The sequence below is a fragment of the Podarcis melisellensis genome (genome assembly GCF_964234715.1).
Source record: "Podarcis melisellensis genome assembly, chromosome: 3".
NCBI classification, from domain to species: domain Eukaryota; kingdom Metazoa; phylum Chordata; class Lepidosauria; order Squamata; family Lacertidae; genus Podarcis; species Podarcis melisellensis.
The window spans coordinates 64,756,340-64,768,541 of record NC_138530.1 but is presented as its reverse complement, the minus strand read 5'-3'; the positions used below and the strand labels follow the sequence as shown (position 1 = coordinate 64,768,541).

Genomic DNA, 12,202 nt, shown 5'->3' with positions numbered 1-12,202 from the left:
TGGTAATTTATGGGATGGGTTCATAATCCAGGACTCTGATAGCAATCTCCTGAGAGACAGCAAAGGTATTTGCTTTCATGTGTTGCTAAAGCCTTCAAACAACAGGGCTAATAAAGTGCAGCTTGCTCTCTGTTGACAGGGACTTTTAAAGGGCAGGTGGATAAAGGTTTGAAGGGCCTGATGCTTGAACAGCAAATGTCACAATTAGAAGAAGAGCCTGCAGGCAGATGTAGTAACTTGAAGAGTGCATTCTGCTGAGCTCCTACCAAAGAAGGAAGCAGATGGGATTTAAAAGCAAATCACACCTTTTCTACTGCATATTTCTTGCCTAGTCTAGTTTAACCATAGACTACTACAGCCTTCCCCAATCTAGTGCCTTCCAGATGTTTTGAACTACAATTTCAATAATCCCTGACCAATAGCCATGCTGGCTAGGATTGACACAAATTAACATCTGGAGGGCATCAGCTTAGGGAAAGCTGCTCTAGTACAACCCAGAGGACTAGTTGTACTAGGCAGAATAATATAGCACATTTTGAGGAACTGAAGAACAGAAACCAATCAATTGTAATCAATTGCACAGAACTCATAGCCCTTTCTTGGTGTTATTTGAACAACTGTGGGCCTGTGGGCCTGGCAGACTCATATTCTTGATCAGAGGATGGGGGAGGAGAGCTCTGTGTGAGTACAAGTGCCTATACAACCCCTTTCTCCCCTCCCCTCCCCGCCCATCATCTTCGGTTTACACGGATGTCTAATAACAAGGCACACACACTTTTTGTTCCTCTTCTTAAGTAGGGTGCATTATCATTAGATGTGTTCCCCCTGATTTTTTTGGGTAACACTTTCTGTAACACTGATATCTTTATCATCAACGCCAGGCCTGGAATTTGGTTTCTTTTCTGCTCTGTGTTTCGGAAGCACTCCCTTTGATGAATCTGAAAATAAAGCAGGAGACACAGCATGGGGTTAGGGGTCTACAGTACATGAAACATCCCACCATTACCAGCCTCTCAGGAATAGGATGTTGGCCAAAAGATCCAGCTACACACACAGCTAGCTGCTTTTTGCACCGCTAGTAATGCTGCCTTCTTATTTTTCAAGGAGAATATTACTCAGGGAGCCACTTTTGAAACTTAGGTGGGGCTCTCGAGAGCAGCCCATGATGCTAGTGCTCCTTCACTGGGCACACCCATTGCACTGCACACCCATCTAAGGAAGGCGCTGAATACGACCTTGTCTATGACTATTTACTTTGGTTTAGTTTGGCAGCACTTAAATCACTGTGCTACTCAGGAATCAAATGCTGCATGACGGCACACTCTGCGCAGCTGACAGCACCACGAGGCTAGAGGGGAAAGTGTATTTTATAGTATAATTTTGCAATTGCAGGCAGACACTCCAGAGCAAGGCATGTTGTATTAATTCACAGCCAGGCACTCTGGCTTTGGCCTCGTGCCTCTGAGCAGTCTGACTGTGAATTACTACCCCCTCACATTTCTATTTCTGTTATGAAGGAAATAAGACATGACTGCTTGTTTATTTATGAACAAACAGCTCAGCAGATATTCTCTACAAAGCTGCAAAGGCTTAAGCTGTATGCTGATGGCCAGCAGTGTTTTGTTCATCAGCAGCTCAAGCAAACAATCCAGATGAAACCAACATACAGATATGTGGATATCGACATGGTCCTTCTGAAGTCAGTTGGGATGGGCATTTCAATCCAGAAGGTTATGTAAGACTTGCACAGGGTGTCCTTAAGGTCTTCTGCATTCATGCTCCAGGGTGACAGTTGCTGGGATTAGCACAATCTCCTACTGTTTTATGGGACATCTGTGATGTGTAATCCTGATGTTTCTCAGGGAGGCAGTTCATACAATGTGTTAGGGACCTGCTAGGTTAGCTGTGCAAGTACCGGCCCAATGGAAAGGTAAGGTGTGCATGGTGGGCCCCAGCCCATGTTGAGGAAAGACTCAGAGCAGCAGATAAAACTCAGAGGGGCCCAAGACAGAATTCAGGTCAGGCAGAAATCAGTGTCCAAAGCAGCAAACAGCAGTCAGATGAGCCTGAGGCAGGTTTGCAAAGCAAGGACAGGAACCTGTAGCCAACCAAGAAGAAGCCAAACCTGAAACAACAGGTCAGCCAGTCCCCTGCTGGATTCCAGATCACCTGGTCTGACTGGACTGATGAGCTGCAACAATCCCTTTGGCCATTGTTGCAGCAGCACAGAAAGGCCAATTGCTTCCTCTGCCCAAGAGCTGCCCTGAAGCAAAGACAACTTGGGGCACAGTGAGTAATACACTGGGATCCTGTACCAGAGTTTGGAGTTTGAGTCCCCTGGCAGCTTACACAATATGCTATCCAGCATATCATCTGTAGAAAAGTGCTAGAATGAGCCTGGGGCTCTCAGGATGTTCCTTACTATGCATAGGGCTAAACACACAAACACCAACCCAAGCAGGCCCTGCTAATGTGATCTACCCAGCCTTTTTTCCTTGTGTGAGTGGGGCTTCCTCACTTATATTTATGCACATCAGCTCTAACTGCCTTAAAGGAAGTTGATAAGGCATGAGGACAAGGATCACTATAGTGCCCCACTGGATGTATTTACCACATCCTCAGAGAATGAATAAATCAGTCTTTAGAATCAGTCACATTTGATTAATGGGCAGAGAACTGAACTGTGTGTCATCAATGTAAGACACTGACAACTCTCTCAGCTTTCCCCATAAAAACCAGCCCCACTGATCATTAGTTTCTGAACCATATATATTTATTCACAGCATTTTTTGAGATTGGAAACAGGACTCCCATTGGAATCCATGGCAAAATGGTGAAAGGAGTTGGGTTTTACCCACCCAGCAAGCTCAGTCTTGAAACCTTGTCATTTCTTACCCTTGAAGATGACAGTATGTAGTAGGTAAAGACTGGGTAAAGATCTGGTACATCAAAGGATAAAGTGACTTCCACATTTGTTCCTGATCTTGCTTCCTTTGTGAATCTGCTCTCAAGGAAGCGATTCTTTTGTAAACACTGATCCCACTCATATTTATAATGTCTCTAGTGGGAGTTATTTCTAGTAAGTAAGCAAACATGGCTTGTAAACTTAATATTATAACAATATCAACAGCAATGACTGGGGCCTTCAATTTGGCACCATGGCACATTCAGACACTCCCCTTGTCATCTGTCATGCCCCCTACTCTCAGTTTTTTATAAATGTGTTTCTTAGCTTTTGTTGTTGTTTGATGCTTGTGAGAGGATGCTTTTTTGCATGTGTTTTGTTTGTTTTGGACAGTAAGTATTTTACCTGGGGTTTGGGGCGGGGCGGGGGAGGTGTTCTGAGCATAGCCAGTTTTTCTTCCATAAAATGGCCATTTTGAGGAGCTCATAACAGATTCTTAGGTTTCCAGATGTACCCCGGGCACCAAAAGGTTGAGGAGCCCAGAATTATGATGTACCAGACACAGGCACCCTGTTGTAATTTCAGGAAGCCATATATGGCTGAGAGCTGCTGTTCTTTAGCTTTCTGCTTTACCATTTGTAGAACATAAGAGAGAGGTCTGTAGTAAGCATCTCTGAGAAGCACTTTAAAAGTTTGAAACAATATAAACGGTAAGCATATTTTTGGAAATAAAAAGTGTAAACTGAAGACATCTTTATAGTTTTAACACAATAACATACTTTTTTTATTAATACCAAGGCTGAGCAACAGTGGTGGGGGGAAATGGAGCCTCAAATTAAATATAATAAAGGTCCGTCTGTTGTGAATAACACTGACTATTCTTGTTTCAGTATGAAAGTGACTTTTATTCAATGCTGCTGCTGAATGATTAGATGTATCTGTGGCAGACACATGAATGGGAATCTGAAGGGACTCTTGGGGTCCCTTCTAACACTATGATTCTATAGAGTTCTGTGTTTTCTGTGCTTTTATACAGATCCAGTGGTTCCAGGTGAAATCATGCAAGGTATCTGTGAACAGCATGCATTTCTCAGAACTTGGGTCAACTGACCTTTAGCCATCCTGTTCTCTGCAGATGTAGCTGTCTGCGCCATCTCCTCCTTGTTCTCCTGCTGCTCCAAATCACTTTGACAACTCAACTGTAGTCCTGAAACAGCAGCAGATTGATCTGAGGGCTGTTTCTTGGTGGCATCTACATAAACATCCTGAAATTACATCAGACAGCAAGATTGATTTATGCATAAAGTGTTAGTCAAAACGTGAAGCTTCTCAACAATGAAATGAGGAAGAACAATGACTGCATGTTAGGTAATTTGCTGCAAGTTTGACAGAAGTATCTTCTGTTCACCAAAGGAAATTATAAATTCTACATTTACTTAGTTACTTACTAACTTATTTTATAACACACACACACACACACACACATATCTTTGAGGTATATAAAGCTACATTAAAGGTAAAGGTAAAGGTACCCCTGACCGTTAGGTCCAGTCGCGGATGACTCTGGAGTTGCGGCGCTCATCTCACTCTATAGGCCAAGGGAGCCGGCGTTTGTCCACAGACAGCTTCCAGGTCATGTGGCCAGCATGACTATGCTGCTTCTGGCGAACCAGAGCAGCGCACGGAAACACCTTTTTATCTACTTTTATCTACTTACACTTTTATCTACTTACCTATTTATCTACTTACACTTTAACGTGCTTTCGAACTGCTAGGTTGGCAGGAGCAGGCACCGAGCAATGGGAGCTCACCTTGTCGCGGGGATTCGAACCGCCAACCTTCTGATCGGCAAGCCCTAGGCTCAGTGGTTTACACCACAGCGCCACCTGTGTCCCTAAAGCTACATTACTTTAATATGATTGGAGTATCAAGGAACATATCTGGTCATATTTGGTGTATGCTATGTTTGTATGTACATACACAACACACATACACAGAAACACATACCTGTGTGTTCCATATATGTATGATATAACATCTCTCTCTTTTCATATAGAAAAATAGGTATATATAACCCATTGCTTGTTGCAAGAAAATTGAATGTCAGATTATCCCCAACTTGTTCAGTCACAGCTTGAAGAGCTCCAAAAAGTGAGATCTCTCCAGCCCTTTAGAATAATTGGATAGTATCCAATTAAGTTTTGTTCAGATTAGACCCACTGAAATGAATATAAGTTAGGGACATTCATTTCAGTTGGTCTCCTGTGAGTAAAACCACCCATTTGGCTGCATTGTCGAACTGCAGTGACCATCAAAATGTTTCTCCTACTATTCAACTGAAATCTACCTTGCTATAACCTAGGCTGATTAGATCAAGTCCTATACACTTGGGTAGCAAAGGTCAACTCTCTGCCCTCTTCTGTGTGACCAGTGGCACTGCAAGGCCAGATTAAGGGATGTGGGTCCAGGACTCCATGCTGCCCGGGGGCCCTCCAAAAAAACTCCTGCCACTTCTACCTAAATATCAAGTAGCCAAGGGTTCTACCATCACCACTGTCCCATGCTTCCACCCCTCACCTACCACAACCACCAACAATATATGTTGCTATAACCTAGGCTGGTTAGATCAAGTCCTATACACTTGGGTAGCAGAGGACAACTCTCTGCCCTCTTCTGTGTGACCAGTGGCACTGCAAGGCCAGATTAAGGGAGCAGGGAGCAGCAAAATTTTTTTTAATATGTAGGGAGATGAGGCTAGGAAGTCAAACTTAGGTGTAATCATTGGCCACCTTGTTTTTAAGGTAAAAGTGAAGGGTTGAGCAGTCAGGCAGCCAGGCAGGCTTCTAAGGAGTAGAATTCTCAGACCTAGTATAATTTATAAGACCAGCTACTGCACACATATGCACCCTCAGGGCTAATATCGGCTTGAATGAACTGGATAAAAATATCAGTTATAAAAACTCATAGTGTCTATACAGCCTGAGACCTCTGCATACTTGCTGTTTTGTTTCCTAATTGCTTACATGATTACAGTGCACCCACAAGCCTCTCACAAACAACTTCTGCATCTTGATCAAACATTTGGGAACAAAAGTTCTATGTCATTGAGAACAGAAGCTAAACATTCATTCTCCTCAGATATTTTCCTTCTTAGTAATCAACACAGCATGAAGCACATTTCTGATTTTGAAATGTCCTCAAATAACTTGCAAATAAAGCTTTATTTTAACAAAGATACCAAATGGGAAATTTCCCAGCTCCAAAAAATGTGCATAAATACTGTGATAACGTTATCAATCAGGTCAATCCTTTTATTCTTTTACAGCCTCCTTCAGAAAATGTTTCCCAAGGGCATTTTGCAAATAAAATAGCATCTAAAAAGGGCTTCAATAGTTGACAGTAAATCATGTTAGATTTTAAGTTCAACTTATATTGAACTTCGATGTCCTCCTAGTACTGTATATCTATCAGCATGACAATAATATGCATATTTGGGAGATTACAATGTACAGTGGTACCTCGGGTTAAGTACTTAATTCGTTCCGGAGGTCCGTTCTTAACCTGAAACTGTTCTTAACCTGAAGCACCACTTTAGCTAATGGGGCCTCCTGCTGCTGCCACACCGCTGCTGCACAATTTCTGTTCTCATCCTGAAGCAAAGTTCTTAACCCGAGGTACTATTTCTGGGTTAGCGGAGTCTGTAACCTGAAGCGTATGTAACCTGAGGTACATTGGTAGTCATATTTAGAGTAGATCCACTGAAACCAACGAACTTAAGTTAACATTGGTTAACATTGGGGATCACCTGTTAAAAACACTAAAACACTAAAAATCTAGGTCACCACTGAGTTAATGGGCTTAAACATGCTCAACTTTTCACCCAAAAGTGTATTGCTGAGCTCTTTGCTTAGCTCTTTACAGAAGAAGAAGAAGAAGAAGAAGAAGAAGAAGAAGAAGAAGAAGAGGAGGAGGAGGAGGAGGAGGAGGAGGAGGAGTTTGGATTTGATATGCCGCCTTTCACTCCCTTTAAGGAGTCTCAAAGCGGCTAACATTCTCCTTTCCCTTCCTCCCCCACAACAAACACTCTGTGAGGTGAGTGGGGCTGAGAGACTTCAGAGAAGTTTGACTAGCCCAAGGTTACCCAGCAGCTGCATGTGGAGGAGCGGAGACGCGAACCCGGTCCCCCAGATTACGAGACTACCACTCTTAACCACTACACCACACTGGCTCTCAGTCAGTCAGTTCAGATGTGGGCTGTGCAGAGGAAATGTGTACAAAACATTGGAAAATCCATGGAAAATCCATGCCATGCATGTCTTGGTAACACAGGGCTCTCTTGGCTGATAGGTTGACAAAATCCAAATCTATATGGATCTACTGGGTAATCAAACCATGTTTTATCAATTCATTTAGTCATCATTTCCGTAAGGCATGTGTCAACGCTAATGCACTCACAGATTTCCTTCATGGTCAGGCCACTGAGTTGACATGAAACTCAAGAACCAGATCTATTTATTTTACCCAACAAATGTGAGCATAGAGTTGTCTCCCCGTTGAAATAAATGAAACAGCCTTTGGATACATATCAAAGCATCTATGCTTGCAGGAACCAAAGCTCCATAGTTTGCTTAGCTTCCTGGATTATTTGGTGAAGGAAAATACTAAGCACATAAACTATAATACACAGTGCCTTTCCTTGGTCACAGAATGAAACATGAAACTCCTCCACACACATATTAAAGCAGCAGTGCTGTGTATTTGGGCATGTAGAAGAGCATCTCAAACTGCTTAAAAAAAATTAAAATCGTTCTCAGCCTCTGGGAAGATTCCTCCAAAAAAGGGTCTGGATTTCAAGAATTAGGATTTGTGGTCATTTATCTGACAGGCCTGCAGAGCAATAAAGAAAGCCAAGATGAAATCAAGTTAAAGGATTGCCGCCAAAACAGTTTTACCTCAACACTTGTATCTTTTCTTTAAAAAAGAACACAAAAAACACTTCGAGCATCACTAAATCTGCAGAAGGCAGTGCACCACACTATAAAGATAAAGTTGCCTTTGACCACATCGTACCTCAGGAAGTCAGAGATGATACATTAAATAAAACAGACCTTTTTATTGGAAACTAAGACAAGGATCAGAAGCTGGGGAAACATAGCAGTCAGTAAGCTTGGATGTTGTACCTTTCTGCAGATGTTTGGTCTCAAATAAAAGCACAGACTATGTTCCCCACATTTTGCTTATGGGAATATTCAAGGCATTCCTTTTTCCCACATAGTAAAAGATGCAGAAAAGCAAGGTGTTTTCTTCAAACAAATGATAATTAATAAACCCCATATTCCCACAGAGATCCCAGGTTTCCCTTTTTTTAAAAAGGGGGCCGTCCACTCCTATTTAACTTTTTCCTTTCCCTTAAAGATGTCTGTTGAGTACAAATGCTGACATTATATAAGTAACATTAAACCAGGCTTGCAAGGTCTTGGATGTGTCCCATAATATTAGCAATAAAATTAAAGCTCTTCTGAGAGAAATCACGTTATAAATTATTGAAGGCCTTTCTCGGGCTCTAGAGCCTACACACGTTCTTCATAGAATTAAATGGTGTAGTTATACATATTAAGTTGTACAAATAGCCAGGGAGCTCCTGCATATAAAGATGAAGAGCCCAAACCATTGCTTAAACTATATTGCAAAAGAGTGAAGGCAGTGGCTGCACAGGTATGTAATACTTTACTATGGTGTAGTGTTACAAGAGGGACGTGGGTGGCGCTGTGGGTTAAGCCACAGAGCTTAGGACTTGCTGATCAGAAGGTTGGCGGTTCGAATCCCTGCGATGGGGTGAGCTCCCGTTGCTCGGTCCCTGCTCCTGCCAACCTAGCAGTTCGAAAGCATGTCAAAGTGCAAGTAGATAAATAGGTACCGCTCTGGCGGGAAGGTAAATGGCATTTCCGTGCACTGCTCTGGTTTGCCAGAAGTGGCTTAGCCATGCTGGCCACATGACCCGGAAGCTGTACATCGGCTCCCTTGGCCAATAAAGCGAGATGAGCGCCACAACCCCAGAGTCAGTTATGACTGGACCTAATGGTCAGGGGTCCCTTTACCTGTAGTGTTACAAGAGCAAGCTTAACCTTTCCACACCCCCAGCTCATATGCACCTACTGTTCCTCTCATTCACTGGCAAAATTGCAAGAAGGGAATTAGAATGTTTCATTTTTGTTTTAGATAACAGCTTAGCATGTTGTTGGAACCCTAAACTATGGTAAATCTTCACAAAGATTAGCGAAAGCAAGGCAGTTTCATGAACTATTATTTGAGGTTAGCTTGCTTGAATTAACCCAGTTTGTGTGGGTTCAAAGGACTTGGCCAACTTTGGTTAATCAGAAACAGTTTTTGAATTCCCCCTGATAGCTGTGCCAGAAGGGAGTGTATGAGCCAGTGAAAAGGCTAGGTTTGTTCTTGTGATGCTAAACCATAATGGGTGTTCACGTGTTACATTCAACAACTATATAATCTATGTACCTCAGTATAAAAATAGTATATTTGTACATTTACGTATATGTAACATTCAACGTGTGTGTAGTCTGAGTACCTGACTACGCAATAGTTGAGTGGTACAGATCAACAACTGTACATTATTTTGATAAACACTTCTACATGCATAGAGACAGCTTTTACCTGAATTCAGTGTAACGTGTGAACAAACCTATTGCATCACATCCAATGCTTGCTGCAAAGGGTATGCTAAGGGTTCCTACAACAATAATGTCTGCCTCCCTTCCTGCCAATTGGCCTGAAATGCTACCTGTCATCCAGTGCAAACATACACCCTGCAACTCACGTTACTGTCTGATGGGAAGGAATGTACATTAGTACATATCCATAATAAAATCTAGTTGTAGCCTTAAAATAAAAAGGGGTGTGTATTGACTGGCTTTTAATTTTAAAACTGAGGGAATTCCAGAATTCTCAAATGATTATAACATTTTATTTTCTCAAATTATTATAACAGATCATTATTATAACACTTTATACATAGCAAAAATTAAGTGGATGATCAAGCTTAAGGGATTTTTATTTTTTTTAATTTTTTTGGTATAACAGTAACTGCACCACAATGTGCAAAACATATAAGGAATTATATGGCAATGAACATGCCACAATTCTTCTGCCTCACACACCATGAGTGCATACACACACTACAAGAGGAGAGACAGTATACTTTGATGAAGTTGCACAGTGCAAGACAGAACGTTACATTGTTATATGGTTGCAAACTACTCTAGTGAAGAAAATGGCCCATTTATTGGAGTAATCAGTGCTGGGCATTGCACTACAACTTCTGCCGTACATTTATTATAGTTACCCATGCTACGAGATACAGATCATAAACCTCTAACTGCAATCTTTAAAGAGATCCTAGAGAGCTCTTTCTGATGCCTTCAGAAATTCGGGGGGGGGGCAAAGAGATGTTGGCATTAACTGTTGCCAATTATCAACCTGTCCTGTGGATGTTTAATTGTCTTATACTTTCAAGCACAGTATTGTCCACACTGACTAGCAGTGACTCTGCAGGGCACCAGGCAGGAGTCTTTTGCAGCCCCACCTGGAGTTGCCAAAGACTGGAGTTTCTTGCAAGCAAGCAAAGTACCAGTAAGTGCTCCACCACTTAGCTGCATCCATTTCTGAGAATCTTCCATGTGGCAAATGCGTACAGTGGTACCTCGGGTTAAGATCTTAATTCGTTCTGGAGGTCTGTTCTTAACCTGAAACTGTTCTTAACCTGAAGCACCACTTTAGCTAATGGGGCCTCCTGCTGCCGCTGCATTGCCACTGCACGATTTCTGTTTTCATCCTGAAGCAAAGTTCTTAACCCGAGGTACTATTTCTGGGTTAGCGGAGTCTGTACCCTGAAGCGTATGTAACCTGAAGCGTATGTAACCTAAGGTACCACTGTACTTATAAAAGCAACAATTCACTACCAGAGTTGTGATGGCTACTACTACTACTGTGACTACAACCACCATTAAAAAACACTGTACCATCTAGTAATGGCAAAGGGACAATGACTTAGGGATCTTACTTATACCGTGTACACATTACCAGCTTAAAACGCAGCGTGGAGTTTCCCACCACCACTACTGATTTTCAAATCACATTTGCATATTGCTGTATACATCTGTATGGTTAAGGTGTGTTTACAAGTCACCCACCATGTGTCCACACCAGTGGGTAGAGAGCAGGTATAGAGCAGGTGTTAGGTGGCTTCATAGAGCCTATGTTTTCAAATCAGATTGAAGCTGGTTTCAGGGGAAGCACATCAAAACACGGGATTTCTCAAAAACCCCTACAGGATAGATGTGGACCGTGCCTAACATCATGTGTCCATGGCTTCACAAGCCAGCAGCAGGAAAGCTTTGGATGCAGAGTAAACAGGAGGGTGCACACAGCCTTGGAGACAGGATTGGGACACAATCTGTTATTGAGATAATATATGTCACCAATTTTCTCTCTTACTTTTTTAAAAAAGCAAGTAGCAAATTGGTGATAGACAGAAGCTAGACTTTGGTCCAAAGTAGTTGAAGGAGCCCTTCTCCCATTATCTGCCTGCCAATGCCTTAAGATCTGTTGGTGAGGCTTTCCTTGCAACCCCAACATTGAGCTTAGCGTTGAAGTGGAGAAGAGCCTTTTCAGTTGAGGTTCCCTCCCATTCACTCCAGCGGGAGAGGGAAAATCTGAACGTTGCTGGCCAGGCTCTAAAGCCTACAACTATTCTGCTCACATCACTGGAACTGAGCATAGGATATGGTGTAACTCAACAACCAATAATAGCACATCCCATGCATATGATCTCTAAATGGAAACATTGGATGCACATCATGGGGCTAAATGTCTTTGGCCTCCTGAAAACTCACAAGACAGAACTTCATAAAGGGCACTTTATAAATAAATAACTTTATAAATGGAACACTTGAGAAAACATTTGCCTCCTGGGGATTCAAACACATTGCTAATGTCTCTTCCTAGAACCCTCACCTTGGGACTCCAAACACAAATGCATGCTGTGTGTGTTGCCGTGCAAGGGTGTGTTTTGGGGTATGTGCTCCCATTCTTGGCTTCTGCCATATATCAGGGCACAGCCTCCCTCCTGATTGGTAGGATGTGTTGATGTTTCCAGGGACATTGGGTGTGGGTGTGAATTTTACACTTTTTTTGTACCCCCCCCCCTTGGGCTGAGCATGCCTTAGGCACAGTGGCTATTTTGCTGGCATAGCAGTGGCGTATCTTCCATATCACTGTAAT

The 12,202-nt window shown here is 42.4% G+C and overlaps 1 protein-coding gene across 1 annotated transcript in view; it reads right to left on the bottom strand.

Moving 5' to 3' along the window:
- THEMIS (thymocyte selection associated) overlaps window positions 1–12,202 on the bottom strand; it is a 59,549-nt gene that overhangs the window by 3,018 nt on the left and 44,329 nt on the right. The window contains exons 5-6 of the mRNA XM_081907144.1: window positions 4,017–4,170; window positions 776–938 (exon numbers count right to left, since the gene is read on the bottom strand). Of these exons, the coding sequence (XP_081763270.1) occupies window positions 811–938; window positions 4,017–4,170 (282 nt within the window). The 3' untranslated portion in view covers window positions 776–810. The remainder of the gene's footprint in view (window positions 1–775; window positions 939–4,016; window positions 4,171–12,202) is intronic.